This window comes from Maylandia zebra, linkage group LG15, assembly GCF_041146795.1.
Source record: "Maylandia zebra isolate NMK-2024a linkage group LG15, Mzebra_GT3a, whole genome shotgun sequence".
Lineage (NCBI taxonomy): Eukaryota > Metazoa > Chordata > Actinopteri > Cichliformes > Cichlidae > Maylandia > Maylandia zebra.
Genome location: NC_135181.1, coordinates 36,079,702 through 36,099,814, shown reverse-complemented (window position 1 = coordinate 36,099,814; position 20,113 = coordinate 36,079,702). Strand labels below are relative to the sequence as shown.

At 38.5% G+C, this 20,113-nt stretch overlaps 2 protein-coding genes across 2 annotated transcripts; both read right to left on the bottom strand.

The window, feature by feature from the left end:
- Positions 1-386: 386 nt before the first annotated feature.
- Positions 387-11,952, bottom strand: uhrf1 (ubiquitin-like with PHD and ring finger domains 1). Its single transcript, XM_004562028.5, has 17 exons — positions 11,803-11,952; positions 9,237-9,399; positions 8,794-9,060; positions 7,927-8,078; positions 7,003-7,218; positions 6,377-6,492; positions 6,059-6,245; positions 5,799-5,922; positions 5,584-5,691; positions 5,344-5,448; positions 5,012-5,118; positions 4,750-4,912; positions 4,503-4,640; positions 4,080-4,179; positions 3,759-3,907; positions 3,259-3,357; positions 387-2,016 (listed from the first exon to the last, which is right to left on the bottom strand). Exons 2-17 carry the CDS (start codon positions 9,387-9,389, stop codon positions 1,870-1,872), a joined length of 2,331 nt encoding a protein of 776 aa, XP_004562085.1. The 5' UTR covers positions 9,390-9,399; positions 11,803-11,952; the 3' UTR covers positions 387-1,869.
- Positions 11,953-15,436: 3,484 nt separating this feature from the next.
- Positions 15,437-19,674, bottom strand: kcnn1b (potassium intermediate/small conductance calcium-activated channel, subfamily N, member 1b). The gene is made up of 8 exons (XM_012922083.2): positions 19,600-19,674; positions 19,321-19,416; positions 18,483-18,901; positions 18,172-18,313; positions 17,853-17,963; positions 16,437-16,564; positions 16,217-16,286; positions 15,437-15,966 (listed from the first exon to the last, which is right to left on the bottom strand). Exons 1-8 carry the CDS (start codon positions 19,657-19,659, stop codon positions 15,682-15,684), a joined length of 1,311 nt encoding a protein of 436 aa, XP_012777537.2. The 5' UTR covers positions 19,660-19,674; the 3' UTR covers positions 15,437-15,681.
- Between the last annotated feature and the right edge of the window lie 439 nt (positions 19,675-20,113).

Below are 20,113 nucleotides of genomic sequence, written 5' to 3'. Positions count from 1 at the left end.
CGCAGAGTAACCAATTAAATCAGACGTTTGCTATTCCATGGTTTCCGTGGCTCTCACGCAACCAATGTGTACGTCACGCACGTACACACTGCCGGGTTTGCTCAAGGTTGCTATGCTCCGTTGGCCAAGAGAAAAATAAAATACCCTCAGAGCAGGGGTAAACACGTTCAGCCGTCCTGACTACACTTGTATCACTTTTCAAGTTTCATATCTAAATTGTAAATGTTAGTGTTAGGACAGCTTCCCACCATGACATTATAATTAAATGTAAAGTCACATATCAATTTCGAACATTGTTTTTCATTTAAATTCCTACTTTAACTAAAAACTGTGAAAAGGGTAATATGTGCCCCCCCCCCCCAAACATTTCCCCCCAAAAACACGTGTCAAATTTTTTACTTTATTGAATAACACTGAAAATGCATTGACAAAAATTCTGCACAAAATATGTGCAATTCTAAAACTACATATCAAAACTACAGACTAAAAAACAAAAAAAAAATTATACAATTTCAGAAAATATACATTTCCCAGTCTATGCAAATATTTGTATCTCCATCAAAACCCGAAGTGCTGGCACGTGGATAAATAACACACTGCTGCTGAAACTCACTGAACTGCATTTATAAAAAAGACAAAAGGCAGTAAAATTCAGTTTAGTTGAATTTCAGGATCAGCATGTGGAATTTCCTTAACATGTAAATCAAGCATTTTCTGTTTTGTTTTTGTTTGGTTTTTTCCTTAAATGAGGTCAGATAACACAGGTGACCACTGGAGACACAAAAGGCTGACTGAACACCCCCTACATAGATGGCAGAAATAAGATTATAAAAAGATGAAAAGTACACTTTTAAACTTTAAGAAAAATACAATTTTCTAGACAAATACATTTACGTGTCAGGGACATCTAGAGAGCTTGATAGATGGGAGTTCTACATTAAACTCTTGGTTAAGCACTGCTTTTTCTTTGGACTTTAATAAAGTGAATCTTTTCAAAACAAGGGATATCCAAATCTATGCCAGAGGATAAAATTTCTTTAGTAATCTATCACGTTTGGCATCTGAATGTTTTATCAAATTCATAACAACTTTTACAAACTTAATATACAGCTAGAAACATTCCTGTATCAAAACATTCAGGGAACTAGTATAGCTAGAAAATCCAACATCTGATGACTAGGCTACTTGGCCTCAGACTCAAGTGCAGGAACACAAAACTGATCTGGGTCAGTTTGCTCTTGAATGTTGGATATCATCTATATCCAAGAGAAACAGTGAGATTTTAATCATGTAATCAAGCCAGGAAAAACAAACACAAACTTTTTAAAATCTCAACTGCGTGATCAGAATTAAGACAAATTGCACCAAAATGAGGGCCAACCTCACAGCAAAGCAGAACAGACTGGATGATAATAAAATCCTTGAATAATTACAAAAAAAAAAAAAAAAAAAAAAAAAAATCTTCAAACAAGTTGGACAGAATGGCTTAACCACTTAACATCCTCTTTTAAAAGAGCTAAACACAGATATTTAGTTTAAAATGATACAATTTACATCATGGATAACATTAGCATTAGTTAATGAAATAGACTGAAGCACTTGGAATTTAAAAAAAGAAAAGAAAAAAAAAGTCGAGGTTGAAGGTATTAATGGAGTAACGGTACAGCCAGTTAAAGGGATTTTTAAATTTATCTTTTAACACCACATCATTGCAGATCCAAGGTGATGATATTATTGAAGTCCACAAATATTGCAGTTTTATAATCATAGAATATATTAAAAGAAACTGATTCTTTATTGCCTCTACTGAAAACGGCCCTTACAGTTTACGTCTCATTTCCTCGAGGGCTGAGTAAGTAGCACCAATGATCACCGCCCGTTGCTGTACCCTGGGAAAAACTGATTTAGAATGTCTTGCAGGGATTTGTTGACCGACATGGAGTAGTTCTTGCCCAGGTCGTGCCTGCAGGCCGGGCAGGTGTACACCTCTGCTTTGAAGGACCGCTGAAGGCATTCCTGAAGGAAAAAAAGTAGAACAAGTTCTTGTTAAACAATAGCAGGTTTTGTTAAATAACAATTTGTGATGCATTTATCAGAGGTGTTAGTAGATCAAAAAGATACTCTAAGCACCAAAGCAATCAATGCTATCACTGCAATACAATAAGTTTTCACAACATCACTCATTAAAAACATCCATATAGAGCCTTTCAACATTCTCAGCAAACCCCATTATAATACCTCGCTCCATACGGCAAACAGCTACACCTCCAGCCAGTCTGCCAAATTTCTAATGTTCAAAGACGACACCACCCTAATCAGGCTCTGATAAAGAGGAGTCTGACAATCTAGTGACCTGGTGCAGAGAAAACAACCAGGAGCTCAAAGTAACTGTGGCAATAACAGGACTTCAGGAAGAATCCAGCCCATCATCATGCATCGCTGCCAGTGGACACTTTCCTATTCTGGGAACAATTATCTCTCAGGACCTAAACACACAACCTAATCAGCTCCCTTATCAGGAACCTGCAATGGTGCTACAGGAGGTACCATTAGTGAATGAATCCATAAAATATCACAACTAGGTGCAACAAAACTTTGTGAACTCCATTACTAATAAATGCTTTGCATTCTGCTTTATTTGACAACATTATTCTGTTAAGTAGCTTACTACGTGACAACTATGAGGAATACAAAAGTTAATATGTAAAGGTTTAAAGCTAAAGTAACAAGAGCACCCCTGAAAGGCAAGGGCTAACATACTTCAGTCAGTCTGTTTTTTTTTCCCCCCATTACAAGGTGATGATGTCGGCCTGTTATGGAGTCACGGATATCGTTGGGCATCAAATTGCAAAAATAAAGTGTGTAGTAAAGCAGTTGATATATTACTCTACATGATTTCTTGGAATTTTTTCCAAGGTCAACTTTGACCTTGGACACTAACAATAAAGGTTAAGGTCAAATGATTAACCAACCTAGTTAATCATGTCTCCTAATGGCCTAGTATATTGTTGTGAAGCTTGAAGATTTTGTATTACTGTGATAGAAAATTGAGATGAATAAAGTGTTTACTGATTTTCACATTTAAAAATGACCTTGACCCAATTTCTAGCAAAAATAAACCAGTTTTAGCTGTTACTGGTATCTACTATCACACAAAATTTAAACATGATCTCTACAACATACTACAGAATAAATATTACCAAGTGGTAAATTTATTAGAGCAACAACTCTAGATTCGGGACATTAGTAGTTTCTTACCCTGCAGACATTGTGTTGGCACTCTGTGGTGACGGGCTGATAGACCACTTCTTGGCAGCAAATGCAGAGGAAAACTTCTTCAACTTTGTTCAAGAATTTCTGCAGAAAAAATAAAAATAAAAATTAGATCAGTTTTATAGACAGTTTCAGTGGTTTTTGTTTTACGGAGGAACACAGGCTTCTTATTTCAAGTTGCATTTACTATGCACATAAGTTTGAAATTTGCAAGTGATTACACTTGCAAAAGCACAGTGTGGTTTTAAAATGTTGCACTAAGAGGTTCCACCCAGCAGCCAACTGTCACACAAACCAATAATATTGGTAAAGTGAATGGTTTTTATAAAGCACTTTTCTACTTTGAGCATCAAAGCACATTCACCCATTCATACAAGCACTTTCCCAAATAGTAAATTCAGTAAATGTTTACAAAAAAACAACAACGACAACAAAACACTATTAAAACATTGTGGTAATTTGAACAAATGTACAGATATTCTTACCGGTCCAAGTGACAGTGACTCCATGGCTTCATCCCACAGCTTCTTGTTTAGCTTGTCATTTTTGATGAGTGCCTTTTGCTCCTGGGACAGCTTGTACATCTCTACCTTGACTTTCTTAGGAGTTTTGGCTGGTGGGGTCTTTGAGGATTCTAAGAGAAACAAAGACATTTTCCATTAATAAGCAGCTTCTAGGATGCAATTTTAGTTAAGCTGCTACATAAAAACAATGTCAAATACATGAGCAATATCATGTTTTTTACATTTTCCAAAAACAAAGCACAGTTATGATATTAGCAACTTCCACATAGACAAACAACATACCGCTGCCCTGAGATTTTCTCTTCCTTTTAGCCTTGCTGGGTGTCGCCTCCTCTTCCACTTCATTTTTGTTCTCTTTCTCTTTCTGATAGCCTGCAGGATACTGGAACAATAAAAGTAGTTTATTAGTTTACACTACAACAATATGTAACAGTCAGCAGGTAATTAATGAATTGAAAACATCTAAGATGTAATGCATTTATTTACAAGGCTACATTAAGTGTATTACATTAAACTTAATATTTTTAGTAATGCAGAAGCTCATTTTCTCAACAAAATACAGAAGAACACAATGTTTATTTTATCCAGCACCAGGACTAAAAAATATCCACCATTGCTGAAAAGAAACAAACAAAAAGTAAAGAAATTAAAAAAATAAAAAAATAAAAAAAAATTGTATGGACAATATAATCTAATGATCTCTACCTGCATGGTGAGACCCAGTTTCTTGATACGTTCCTTGCCTTCTCTGGTCCATGGTGCTGGTTCGTCATCATCACGCTTTAGCAGGTACCGCCAGACCAAGAAGCCTGATTTTCCTTTGTCTGGCCAGTACTTCACCACCTAAAGTAAGACAAAGATCTCAAGTAAAACTAAAATAGTTGCAATATTGTGAAATCACTGCAGATTTTTTTACCAAAGGCAAAAAAGAAATTCTAGTTTTCCTTCATACCTTATATATTCCATCGTATCTGTTCCCTTCCTCGGGGCAGTATTTACTGTGCTTGCGTCCCTTGCAGCTGCGTACTACTCTAACTGGTTTGCCTGCCTTCCAGTTTTTGGCTTCTGCTCCATTTTTGTCATTCACAGGGATGTTGCAGTTGAGAGCCAGCGCCCTGATGAGGCCCAAAAACAGATGATTTACATATGCAAAGGAAGATCTAAGCAGACAAATTGAAAATTAACACCAGTAAGTTTTTATAGCCTTGTCATACCGGTTCATGTGTGTAAGTGTCTGATCGCATGATTGCTCCGCAGTCCTCTTGTTTCCAGACAGATCTCGCCCACCAGAGCCAGTGTAGGTGAACTCATTACCATCATCCTATAGTTTAAGAAGCACCAAAGATATTAAAAACACTAAACTTCACAAAGTTTCTCATCAGGCTATTGCATAAAATAAATACAGTGTTTTCAAATATAACTGCTAACACTTGAAAAGCAGTATTATTTGACACCATTTTGATCAAAACAACAAACAGCAAGCTCCCCCCCCCAGTAACATGTTCTCACTACTTTGCTTTTCTTTATAGAACATACAAAAACATACCACATCATCCTCATAGCCTCCTGCCAGGACCAGAGAATAGGCACCATCATTGCTCCTGCCATGAATTCCAGCTACATGAGGCCTATGAACACCAGATTCACTGACCTAAGGGTGGGAAATTAAACAGTTATTATTATTATACCATTATTATTCCAAGGTACAGGAATAAGTCATCACAAACGATGATAAGCCATGAAGTGAGGAAGGAAAAGAAAACAAACAAAAAAAAACAAAACAGACCTGGACTCTGAACTTCCATAGGGAACCGACAGGAATGCCAGGGATTGGGCCGTAGTGATTGGATGGAACAATGGTGCACTGTTTGGTTCGACCGACACAGGCCATACCCTAAAATAGGAGATAAGGCAAATCATTTATGATGTGTAATTGTCATTCCCATAATGAGGAAAAAAAAAAGCTGATAAGTTTAAGATTCATATTGTGTTAGCACTCACCTTGCCCCAGTCCCTTTGGCTCGAGGAGCTAGCAGAAGCCATCTTAGCTTTCTTCTTGCTCTCCTTCAGCTTCTCTCCAGCCAGCACAACCTCACTGACATCATTACGACAACCTGGGCAATACCTGCGAAATGTAAAGTAAAAGGTAAACCCGAGCCTGACACACTGATGATAATTTTTTAAGTCTTCCATTCTAACATTTGATGATTTTGTGGCTCTGTTCAATTTTAAATGAATGCTGGATTTCTGAATCTACCTACCAGTCCTCATCCTCAGGGATGGTGGTGAGTGGAGGATTCAAACAGTAGGTGTGATAGGCCATGTCGCATTCATCGCACAGCAGCTGTTTGTCAGGATCCTGCTTGATGCCGCAGATGTGGCAGTTACACCAGCGACAGTTCTTTTTGGGATCATCTTTACAGTGCTTGCACTCAGGTCCATTTGATCCTGAAGATTGCATTCATTTTGATTATGCATTTCATTCTGCAACATTCCTTAGTGAAAGGTTAAGTTCAGATTTCTAGATTATGACTACTGCTACACATCTTTGCAATTTTAAATGCAGTTTTTAAACCCACTTTTTAGTGGACTCTCAGATCCAGCAGGGGCGTCACCCAACGAGCCAGGCTCCTCAATTTTGTAGATTTCAGTGACGAACATGATGCGGCAGTCATTAAGAGAGTCACCAGCATCACTACATTTTAAACAAAAAACATAAAGGAGCCTGTTAGAATAGTCAAACAATATAATCTAACTTCCTCCTGCTTTCCATGTTGTCCAAGCTTAAACAGAAGGTAAAAGAAATGACAAACATGAGGATAACAGGAAGCTTCCGATGCATGTACAAAAAGGTTAGTTATATTTTAGGTCGTCATCAACACAAAACTAAACCCGTTTGATATCAGATACAATAATCAGACGTAATGTTAATGAAAGCCATTTATCCTCCAAACGACCATACACACAGTTGGTTAAACTGTCAAAAATTGTTTCAGTGGCATCCACTGATACCACAGCAGGAAATTAGCTTCTACACACCTGCTGCTGCGGCATTCAAAAACCAAACTATGAGATACTGTTACAACAGACCTTAAAGAAAATGTTTATCATCTACCACAGCCAGTGAAATGTTCTTATATGTGACAAGTCGTAACAGATGCTACAAAGCACAACAACTCCAACTTGTATGCAACGATGGCCTTACCCAAGGATAATCTTAGCATAGATCTCTCGCTGGGTGCGCGTCTCCCGCTTCCTCTGGATCTCAGCATCATACCAGTAGCCACGTTCCTTGGGCTCATCTGGGTTGTAGTTAAGCATGACAACCATTCCTGGCTCCAGCTGGTGCCACTGGTACACAGTACGAGCACGTGGCCGAACGTCCTTTGCCAGCAGCTGAATCACACCATTCTCTGCATAGCTGTGAAAGTAAAAACGATGAATGATTTTGCAATTCAAAGACAAGCAGTGCTGCAGCATGGCCAAAACATAAAAAACACGTCTGAATAGTAAGGACCAGTAGTCATTGCAGCAGGTTTGAACCAATACACCATTCACATGAATGTTCCCTCCAACACTAATGTGCTTGCCATCTAATAAACAAGAGCACCTTTCAATGAGGGCACATATCAACAGAGCAATGCCTTCCCTTTATATATATTGTACTTATTTAACAAATGGGAAAACCTGTTTCATTGTACAGTCTCACTGAGCAAAATGAGAACTTACAGTTCAGAGTCCGTAAAATTTTTTTTTTAAAAAACATTCTTCAATGTAACAACTGCATTGCTCGCAGTATCAAATTTAAACAGGACCATCAGTTTTCATCTCCAGTGTGTTTGAGAAGAGCTTTTAAAGTAGCTTACATCGTGTCAATGTATTTGTTAGGATATTTAGCTGCATCTTCTTAGATCTTTCAATTAACATTTTCACTGCTGCAACAAGTTGGTTTGTAGAATTACAACACCTGACCCACTAAAACCAAAATCAGAGCTCAAACTGCTGAATGATGACCATTAGTACAGAAACTCTGCTCTGTGCTGCTACATGACAAATACTGCGTTGATACAGTGATGTGATGGGGGAAAGAAAAAAAAAATTAGTCATTAGTACGAAAAATGATTCTTACTCTTCATATTTGACATGGTACAGTATATCCTCAGCTGGCTCTGCCTCTGCAGCCTCTTCTTTGGGCGTCTTTGTAGTCTTGGTAACGTTTACAATCTGGGCCTCAAACCATGCTCCCATGTTCAAGTCTCTTGCATCCACCAGCTCATTGATCTACACACACACACACACACACACACACACACACCAAGAGTTAGCAAACTTTTGACACTTTAAAACTGCAGTCACTTTTTCAGAATAATTCATAAAATGTCTTTTGACTATTCCCCACCCAAAAATAGTTTAAGTTCACTACAAAGTGGCTCACTTGATGTCTTGTAAAAATGAAACCTTTGCACGCTGCCCTTTTTGAAGCTTGGACAACAGAACTCATTCCATCCACTCCATGCACATGTCATCCAAACTGCCTACTTTTGTAGACAATTTGGAAGACCATCACAATCACATCAGAGGGAAAGTGAAGACAGCAAATCCTAAACTGCATCCAGAAGTCTCTTACTGATAAGATAAAGTAAAATATAATATTGCATAAATGCACAGAATGCATATTAAAAAAAAAAAAAGATATATATATATATATATATATATATATATATATATATATATTAAACAAACATCTGGAGTAGTCATTGCTTACACGACTTTTTCGGGCTACATATTCCCAATTTATCTTATCCAATTTCTCTTTGCATTGTGTTTTGAGTTTGTTTTTTCTTAATCCCTATCACTTTTTTTTTTAAGATTGTAGCCAGAAACATCAACATCACAGTGGTAGCAGTTCTACATTGTATCGCCACCCTACCACAGCTGGCTTAAACAGGAAGTAATACACATCACATTCAATGTGACCACAGTCTTTAGCGCATACCTTGTAAAGTCCAAATCCAGGGTCGATGAGTTCTGGGGCGTTTGTCTGTGCAGAGGTTCCCGCCGTCTGACCTTCTGTCTCGCCATGAGTCGAACTCTTGTCACACTCGCTCTGGGTTGAGCCGCAGCCAGAATCAGAGTCTGAGAGCTCTGCCTCTTTGTCCTTGCTCTTGACGACATCAACAGGGGGCAACTGCTGCCTAACAAGCAGCTGCACTATATCATTTAGGCCTACATTGTAATCAAATATAGTATGGCCATCTTCCATCTGATATAAACAGGAAAAAAAAAATTGTAGATATCATTTATAGCATTTTACATTTTGTCTGTGACTAAATGCTAAAGCAGGGCTGACAATTGAGCTACAACCATCACTGAGATCATTTCAGCTACTGCACTAAAATGTAATAAAGTCATTTATTAACACCAACTATGCTGGCTCACCTGCTTGCCCCGGTAGAAGAGTCTCTGTCTCTCTGGCTCCACCTTGAAGATCTCCATGATTTTGAGACGCAGCTCGTCCACCTTGGTGAGTTTGGACAGGGAATCCACCCGATGGGTTTCCTTCCCATCCATTGTGCGGACTTGAATCCACATTGCAGCTGCCCTGTGTCAACAATCAAACACCACTCCCATTATAGCTAGTTATTTTCAATAGCACACTAATAACAAGTCTTTCCTGAAAGATTTCATTTCATCTTTTAATCCAGCAGTAGTACACACTCTGTCATAGTACAAATAGAAATGTGAGAGGAGTGCCATGCTCGTTTTTTCTGCAGTGAAGTTTAAATGAAAAACCAAAACATATCTGCTAATCATTTGTATTTAAATGCATTTCATAGTGAATAGTACTACATGGTACATATTTGAGCTTTATCTAGAAAGATCTGAAGGTGTGAACCAAACTTTCGGTTTCACCATTCACTGGAGAAAAAAAAATTATGACAGTCATTTTCTCTGCTAGCTGCATTCATTAATAAAGAATGTGTTTGCTCTAAACCAAATTGTTGATATGTGCATTTGTATAACATATCAGAAGACAGACAATTATCATCAACTTGAGCTTTATTCAGACAACAGCCAGACTGATATCAGCATATAACAGATATATTATATCAAGAAATATGTTATAAGATAAGGAACCAAAAATATGATTGGGCTCATTTTTGGAATCAACGCAACTACTTCGTTTATCCAGCAGAGAGCGCCCAGAGACTATTTACATTGATCACAACTGTCTGCAGCACATGTAGCAGAATACAAACAGTGGAGCAGATGGTGCTGTTAAATTTGGCATTTTCTACATAGTAAGGACCTTATTCATTTGCTAAATACATTGCTGTAAAGTTAAACAATAACCCCACCATTTCCCCTTTTAAATATAACTATCTCTGTATTTATATATGTGTGTGTATATATATATATATATATAAAATTCTGTAACCTCTGTCGGTGCTGTGCTTTTGGAAACCGAATTTCCCAGAGGAACCCACCCGAGGGATTAATAAAGTTTTATCTTATCTTATCATGTTCTGTGCATATATGGAAATTACCATTCAGTATTTCCTTATCAGGACCATTGCCCCCTAAAATAAATAAATACGCGCACACATACATATATATACATATATATATATATATATATATATATATATATATATATATATATATATATATATATATATATATATATATATATATATATATGCAGTATCACTTGTGCTTTAGATTACGCAAGTCATATAAAAATTTGTTTCATAATTATTTCTAAATATTAATTGATTTTCTTACTGTATGTTACGTTTTTGTTTGCTTTCGCATTGCTGAATATTTTTTTTCACGAGTTTATATGATAATCAAATTCTCATCTAACTGAGAAAGTTGCAGTGATTCAGAATTTGCATCGTAAAAAGCTCTGCGTGGAAGATTGTCAAAACACTACATCTGCAAAATCCATCCCTAGGATTGGCTGTTTTTGTTTAGTGATCACAACAAGTTAAGACGAAACGGTCTCCAGCAGCAGAAATATGACCGTCTCCCCTCCCTACTCAGTGCATTGTACTGCTGTCAGCACTGTCACTTCAACAGAATATGAGAAAAGGGAGGGAACGGGCTGATTTAAATACAGTGCGGGAAACTAAGCTGTAGGCCACTCCCAGTTCTTTTAAAAGCACATCCGGACGCGAGGGAGCGCTAGCCAACAATGTGCCTTCGCTCCCTGACAATGAAACATACCTAAATACCAACTCGCATGTACTTTTAAACCGATTATTATAATACTACAGTGGCTTTTTATCCGCATATGTCGTCCTTTGTTGTTACAAAACAGCAAGGGGCCAGCTAAGCGGGGGTTGCGCGTTTACTTCAGCGCTCTCAGCTGAGATCCTGTTCGCTCTGCTGGCTCGAAATAAACCAGCCGCAGTCAACAAAACATAAGTCAAAACCTCGAAAACAAACTACTTGTTCCCATCCAAGGGGTACCATTTTGCCTGCGCAAATTAATACGTTTAAACGATGCTGACGAAAATGAGATTCACGTCACGCCACACCAATCCAGCCACACAGGAAAATAAACAGCCCGACGTTAGCTTATTTGTTTTTCTTAAAGAGAAGCAGTGAAGTTGCAAAGCTAACTCGGTTTACACATTTTTTGCAGATTATGTGGACGTTCCGAAGGATAACAAGTTAAAAGTTCACAAGTTCATCGCCCACCCATATCAGTGCTTAAAGCAAACCACGTTACAATTTATTTTGCAGAGCTTTTAAATACTATATTAGCAAAAGGAAGCCAGAGTACAGTCAATAGCTCTAATACTGTCCCGAAGATTATCAGATTTGACTAATTTTGACGTTTACACTTGACTGGTTGAGTAACTTGGTGCAATAAGCCAAAAAGAAAGGAGGTAGGACTTTGCCAAGTTAGCTAACCTCAGTTTGCTAGCAACTGGGTGACTAAATCAATGAGAACAATTTTTAAAAAGTAATTAAAAAACGCTGAAATTCACTTTACCTGTTTGTCCGTCCAAGCAAAAACAAGAAATTTACTTTTGAGGGAAAACGTGCACGTTTTCCCCAATTAACTCCTTAGAAGGGATGGCACGACCAATTCTATGCCTTGGTGGAGATTGATCAATGAGTTATTCTTCAAGACTTTGATATCCCGCCTGCTCTCGCACTTCAGGTTCACCATTGGCTACTTTCCTCTAACCACATCGTGTCCATTGGGTAACAGCGCTGTCAATCTGGAATGTGACTGGATCTTATCATCAGCGCGCGAAACGACAATCTCGTGAGTACAACTGCCCTCCGAGTATTTATCGCGAGATTATTCGGCGCCATGTAAAACCGGTATCCCGGAGAGACAGATGGTGCTTCTGGTAAACAACTTCACTGATAGAGCTTTTTGATTGTGTCTGAACTATCACGGCTTCGTATTTGTGTTTAGAAATAGTTTCCAGTCTTCAAACTAATCAACTAAATGCATTGAACCTTTTGGTGGACTTTAATAAGCAGACCACCCGTTAGACTCCTATGATTCAGCTTAATTAATGATGTGCAATTAAGATACCTCCCCCTCATTTTGGCGGGAGCCGAAAGTTAATGAGACCAACTCAGTTAAAGCGCCTGAAAGCATGGAAAATGACAAGTGTATGTGGGAGGAATATGTGCTTTTGCGCACACTTGAGGCATGCTGTTTGTTTGCCTTTGAACTTGACACGTAAATAGCCTCCACTGTGCAATAAACTCCGTCCTAAAGCGCGGTTTATGTTTGTTCAGTATGGAGTAATGCGTTTGAGGTCACCTTCTGACCAACTGATCTGTGTATATGGCCATGACGTCAATCTTTAATAGTCAATTAAAAGTATTTATTTTAATGTTTCAAGATTATTTTTCCTAGTTCCCGTTAAGGCACGATTTATTGTCTAACCCAAATCTCTTTTAATCACTTTAAATAAATGAGATGGGAAAAAATGCAGTGCTGACAAATATCTTTATTACCACATATTAGATATTTCTATTAAAAAAAAAAAAAAGCACTATGTGCAGGTTGCAAAATAAACTACAATACATGTGAAATATAAATAAATTCCAGTCAGTAGCGGGCATAATTATTTCTGTCCATCAAGTTTCTTCTACTTAACGAGTTCAGGGTTGTAGGGGGATGAGGCTATCACAAGGCAGAGGCTGGGTACATCCTGGACAGGCTGCCAGTCTGACACAGAGTCTTACATTTATATATACAGACAATTTAGAATCATAAAGCCCAACCCACGCGTTTTTGGACTGTGGGAGGAAACCAGAGTACTTGGTGAGAACCTACGCAGCCGCAGTCAAACTTCATACAGAGAAGGGCCCACTATGCTAGGGGAAAGGGGGGGAGGGGGGATTTTTTTTAAAAACAAAGGGTGGTAAGTGAAGCAAGCCATAAGGAAAACACAATACAACCAGCAGAACAAGTAAATAACACGAGCAAAGCAACTGAAACTATACATGGAAAAAAAAAAACAGAAAGCAGAAGTTAACACAACTGGAACCAGTTCCTCCTTTGAATGTGATAAAAACAAGAAAATTGACTACTTTGAAGATTCTTTATTTTGACAGATGTTTTAAAAATCTAAGATGCGTTGCCACAAGACCCAGAAATGTGAAAAGTGTTAGATATACACCAGCATACAAAGCTGAATTTTTGGTGAAAGTTTTACTTGCACTTTGTGATAACGACAGTCAGTTAAAAGCCAACTGCTCTAAAAGAAGCAGATAAAATCTTGCATTTAAGAGGTCAGAATGTTACCCTACTTACTACCCTAGTTCTTGAATTGTACTGTAGTCACAGGTGTTTTAAACTTTCTCTTATAGCTCATTTCTGTTCTGCATTTGCACCCATTCCCTCTTCAGCAACATTGCGCTGCCACCAGTTGCTGGTTTCAGTGGGATGTTGCACTGCTATAGCAACCACTATTGACACAGTTTGAGAATCTATGGAATGGATCAGTATGATTACAGGGAGGAAAAATCTTTTTTTTTTAAATAATATTTTAAAATAATGTCAACAAACTTTTCTACCCTTTTTAAATCAAATTTAGTCTATATACCTACAGTGGTGTCAAAAGTGTTTCCCCCCTTCCTGATTTAATATTTTTTGTCATGTTTCAGATCTTGAAACATTTAAATATTAGACAAAGATAACATGAGTAAACACAAAATGCAGTTTCTAAAAGAAGGTGTTTATTATTAGGGAGCGAAACCAAATCTACATGGGCCTGTGTGAAAAAGTTATTGTCCCCTAAACCTAGTAACTGGTTGGGCCACCCTTAGTAGCAACAACTGCATCAAGTGTTTGCAGTAATTGGCAATGAGACTTTTACAGTGCTATAGAAGGATTTTGGCCCACTAATCTTTGCGAAATTGTTGTAATTCAACCATACTGGAGCAGGAACTGCCTTTTTAAGGTCGTGCCACAGCATCTCAATCAGATTCAAGTCAGGACTTTGCCTAGGCCACTCCAAAGCCATATAGAGGTGGACTTGCTGGTGCATTTTGGATAATTGTCCTGCTTCAGAACCCAAGTGCGCTTAGGCTTGAGGTCACAAAAAGGTGGCTGGACATTCTGCTTCAGGATGATTTAGTAGATGGCAGAATTCTTGGTTTCATTTATCACAGCAAATCTTCCAGACCCTGAGGCAGCAAAAAGGCCTAAAACCATATTTTACTGTTGCTATGATATTCCTTTTCATAAATGCGGTGTTGCTTTTAGACAGATGTAATGGGACACAGACCTTCCAAAATCTTTAACTTTTGCCTCATCAGTCCACAGAGTATTTTCCCAAAAGTCTTGGGGATCATCGAGATATTTTCTGGCAAAAGTTCCTTTTGCTCTGCAGAGGTATCTTCTTGGAACTTTGCCATGCAGGCCATGTTTGCCCAGTCTCTTTCTTATGGTGGAGTCATGAACTCTGACCATAACTTAGGTAAGCGAGGCCTGATGTTCTCTGGATGTTGTTCTGTGGTCTTTTGTCAACTCTTGGACGAGTCGTCACTCAATCCAACAGATGCGCTCTTGGGGTAAATTTGGTTGGCCACCCACTCCCACTAATGGCGATCCTATTTAAGTGATTTTCTGATTGAGAACAGGTGTGGCAATAATCAGGCCTGGGTTTGGCAGGAGAAATTGAACTCAGCTTTTCAAAGTTATGATACACCACACTTATTCCCCTGAATAATAAAAACCTTGATTTAGGAACTTCATTTTGTCTCTATTTGTGTTTAAATTTGATGATCTGAAATATTTAAGTGTGACAAACATGCTTCTAGAAAACTTTGTGAACCAGGTCATTAGATTAGTTTTAGAGTAAATATTATTCATGGTATTTGATCGGTTTTCATTGTAATGATTTCCATTTTACAAATGTTTAGTTCATTAAATAAACCCATGCTGAGCCACTTTTTGAAAATAATCACTTAAAAATCTTCAGAAGCTGTTTACTATATCACGTATGAGAAGCACAGAGAGGCTACCACAGTGTCCCATGAAATGCAGGGCTTTTTTTCTTTTAGATTATTTGAGTGTCTTAGAATTTAATTTTAATAAACAAAATGAGCATTTTTTTAAAAAAAAAAACTTTTTTTCACTTCTTAATCGTTCATGAACATCTCTCTGTCTTCTGCACAGTCCCCACTCTTGGGAGAGGAAATGAAGGAATAATGTTTTTCCTTTTCCTCTAAAGTCCCCTTACAAAGGGTCTTCCCCTTACACTGGTGGTGCAGCTGCAACTCCCAGGAGTGAATGTGTATGACTCCATAAACACGTAGCAGAGTTCTTGTTGAAAAAGTCCATCCCAGTATTGTAAACGGTTGCACACTAAAAGGAAAAGCACTGAGGAACGGCCATTCAGTTGTATGGTGTCTCCGGTGCAGTGGATCCTGGACAAAGCTGCTTGGCCGGCACTGAGCAGCACTCAGAGCTCAGGGAGGATGATAGGAAGTGTACACGGCAAGCCAAGTCATCCAGGAAATCCTTTTGTAACTTTGCTATTGCTTGAGAAAGCACAACGGGCAGCGACTGCACACATTGAAGAATGGAGTCCAGTTTCTTTTCCAGAGCCACAATCCTACTGTCCAGCTCACCACTTCGATGCTGCAGCTCTGATACCAGATCGTACATCATGTTCTGAGTCTGAAATCATCACCAACATGCTGAGGTCACTTTCAAGTATCAGGAGATAAGCAAGTCAGGGTTTCTCACTGTTTAGATTATTATAAAAGTCATAAAATGCAGAAAAGATAATGAAAAAGAGGCAAAATGTGGTTCATACTGGATAAAAATTACAATTCCTTGTGTCAAATTACTCTCAGCATCAGTCAGAGGGTAAAATTTCCTATTATATATTAGTAAAACTGAGGCAAATAAAAACGTTTGCACAAACCTTTGCAAGATCAGCAACTGTATTGGCCTGGTCAGTTAATTTCCTTTGCTCCATTTTCACTCGTCGCAGTCTAAAGTTGTAAACCAAAACTATAGTCACATTTGTGCTACAATAATATAAATGCAACATGCAGTAAATCCTAATTCACATAATCCAGAGCCACAAATTAAACTGTAACAGCATTTACTGAAACCCCTGATGGTGGCATAACGATACCTACTGGTGGATGGCTTGCAAGAATTTACGCTGATGGTGGCGTACTCTGGCATGGTCAATCTTCTTGACCAGCTTTGTGTTTTTGTAAATGAGCCATGTCTCTCTCAACACATTTGCTGCTGTGTTCTTGATCTGTGGAAGTATGTCAATGGAAAGGCAAAACAGAAATGTAGAGACATAAATGAAGCTTAAGTCAAACAGAAACTAAAATGAGCCTGAGTACTATAGGAAAGTCTTGAGCAATCCCTCATTTCTTTATGTTTTTCTGTGAAAACCTGCACGGAAATGCAGTGTTTAAAGAATAAACAGAGTTTGTACATTTCTAATGACCTGAAAAGTCAACATTTAGTATGACAATGCTAATTCTACAACAGAGATTAAACTGGCTTTAGGCAAACTTTCTCACATCTTCTTTGAGAATCTTTTAGAAATATTTCTCCAGGCCTCTTGACAGACTTTTAAACCTCTCCTTTAGATGTTGGCTGCTTTTTGTTATCATGATGATCCCACACTGTTTCAATAATGTTGAGGTCCAGGCTCTGAGGAGGCCAAAGTATGATATTGTTCCACTTCTATTGTTCACTTTTTTTTAGTGCATTTGTATTGTGTTTGGGATCATTGTCATGCTGAAAAATGAATCACATGCTTTCCAGATAGTATCAAAATCGGATGGTACTTTTCTGCCTTTCATAATTCAATCAGTTTTAACAAGACTGCTGGCTGAATTGCAGCCACAAGCCATGACAGAGCCTCAACCATGCTTAACAGATGGCTGTGGACACTCACTGTTGTATCTCTTTACTGACCTCTGCTGAATATATCGATGACACTTTAAATCAAAAATTTCAAATTTGGGTTAATCACTCCATAAAATCTGTTTCCACTGATTTTTAGTCCAGTTCTTGTTAAATTTGTTACACTTCAGTCTTTTCTCCTCATTTCTCTTCCTCAAGAAAGACTTCTACGGGTAGCTGCAATTAAACCCCTTTCTACTGAGATCATTTCTGAGGCTTCACTTAAAAGTAGATGATTAGATGATAGGCTAGATGAATATCACCTGAGCTCTTTCCTAGATTTTTGCCCTATTTCTTAAAGACATTGCTTTGAGATACATTTCAACTGTTAGTTTTGTTTTTTAGGCCTACCACTTGTTCTTTTGTTATCCCAAAAACTTAAGTTCACACTTCATACCATGCTAAGACATGACAAATTTTCAGTAATCGCCTTGTTGGGATTGTTGGGAATCACCTCGTTGGAGCAACTTTAAAAAAAATCTAATTGGAGGAAATTGAGGGTGGCTCAAGACTTTTGCGCAGTAGTGTATATGGTTAAAAAAGAGAAAGTGCTGTTACTTTTAAGACTGATCATGTAGTCTTAATATTAAAAATAAAGTCCAATCACTGCATGTGTAAGAACACACCTTTTTGTAGATTTGGGTATCCATCATAAAGTTGTGGACATGTTTCTCAGCTCTGGTGAGTTCTGATTTTCTTGCGACAACGGCCACGACTAAGGCTGTACAACCTGCTCCCTGATGAGAAGAAGAGAAGTGTTAGCATGACTGTGTTATTAGTTAGTAGTTAGCTAGTATAAAAACCACACCAATCATTCACGTAGGCCAGGATTTTAAAGGATTTTTAAACAGATATTTAATTGGGGTTATTCAGAAAAAAATCACTGTGAGTGATTTGCATATCTGCCTCTTCTCTACATGTGCACTGTGTTGGTATAAAACTCACCATAATTCCAGTTAACAGGCAAACCCCTTTTCCACAGTAGGTGTGAGGGACCATGTCCCCATAGCCGATGGACAGGAAGGTAATGGAGATGAGCCACATTGCTCCAAGGAAAGTGCTGGTTACTTCCTGTGCATCGTGATACCTATTTAAACATGACACCTGTCTGTAAAAGCAGTTTATGTTAAAGCTGGAGAGACTACCCTTGATTTAAGTTTCTTTCATTTTTATCCAGCATTTGTTTAACGCTGAAAATCTTCTTGATGATTTTTAAGTAACACATTTTTAAAAAAAAACAAAAACCTTTAAGATACCTTTCACAAACACGCACTGTCCACGCAGCAATGATCCAACAGGACACACTGAAGACTAGCAGCACTGTGCCAGGACAGATGGTCATTAGGGTCTTCATGACAAAACGAGTGTCAAAGTTGATCTTATTGAGTGCACCGATGCTGCGAGAGGAAGCGTCTGTGAACAGCTTGCTGTGCAGCAGCATGACCCGGCCAATCAGGTAGAGGCGAAGGAACATCGGCACAGAGAGGATGATGTCTACGTCGGCGTATGCCACCGATGCTGCATAGCTGAAGGCCAGTCGAGTCGTCCAGGTGAACACGTATTTCCCTGGGATTGGATGAATGGCACAGATGAGGAGCTCCAACACGATGAAGACAAGTCGCTCAAAAGTCATTGCTATCCTCCAATCGTCAGCCCCGTTGTCCACCATGAAGAGCTGTTGAAGAAAAGTAGCAACATTTCTAGACCGTGAATATGAAAGAATAATGAGTGATGAACTCGTTTTGTTGGGATTACAGTTTTTTGTTTTGTTTTCTTAATTTGGATAATTCTGACGAGATAAAAATGAATGTTTTATCTTCTGGTGTTTCTCAAAGAGACAATTTTAAATATATTTTTGGGGGTATTTTAACTTTTATCGTTATAGGATAGTGGAGAGAAGAGCTTGGATAAAGACACGTAGTAAATGGCCTCTGGGGAGATTTCAGGTATGTGGGTTGTCTGCTCAACCCCTTGAGCTAAACCAATGCTCCAATTCAGGGGGTTTTAAGACTAGTTTCCTTACTTCACGTGAATTATCTGATCCAAATGATAACGCAGCTCATGTTGGCAAAGTCATGGTTTGTTTCTTCATACCTGGATTTCCCTTGCATGGTACATCACAATGAGTCCCAGCAGAATAGCAGTAGAAATGCTGATCAGGCCTTTTAGAACATATGAATACATGGATTCCTGTAAATGGTAGAGACAATGACACAAAACTATTAAACTAATAAAAAGAAGACCATCTGTGAGTAAAACTGTTTAGGGGGCCCTCAAAGTTAAAACTTTTAATGGCACTATGTTGACGCCGCTTTCATTTGTTTGTTGAAACACATTTATTTGGAGACACTGGTGTTTCTGCTCTGAGTGTACCTTGGTGTAAAATCCCCTTGACAGCTCCGTCTCGATGACCATGACAATAATGCCAAACATCCCACAGACCAAGGCGTAGTCGCTCAGTTGTTTGCGCTTCCCAAACAGAGCTCTCCTCTGACCCAGCCTGTAGCTGATATCCTTGGTCTTCTTCGGTGGTGTGCTACCTTCCTCACCGTTGGTCTTACTGGAGTCTTCTCGGATGACTTTGGAAAAGGCGTCCTCCAGGATGGCACTGTGAAGAAGCTGGATTGGCTGCTGGCCTGAAGGAAGATCTGAAAAACTAGATCTCAAAGTGCCATGGCTGCTCAGGGGTCGGACTGCATCCCCGTTAAGTATGCCACTGCTTTGTAAGGCTTCGGGAGGCGGAGGAGTGTGTTTAGGAAGGGAGACTTTAGACCCCTGAGAGACTGTCTGCAAAATAAAATAAGACTGTCAACAACAAGCATGTAATATATCTGAAAGCATGTTACAGTGTATGGTTCAGTTAGAATTGGCATGGTATGGAAACACA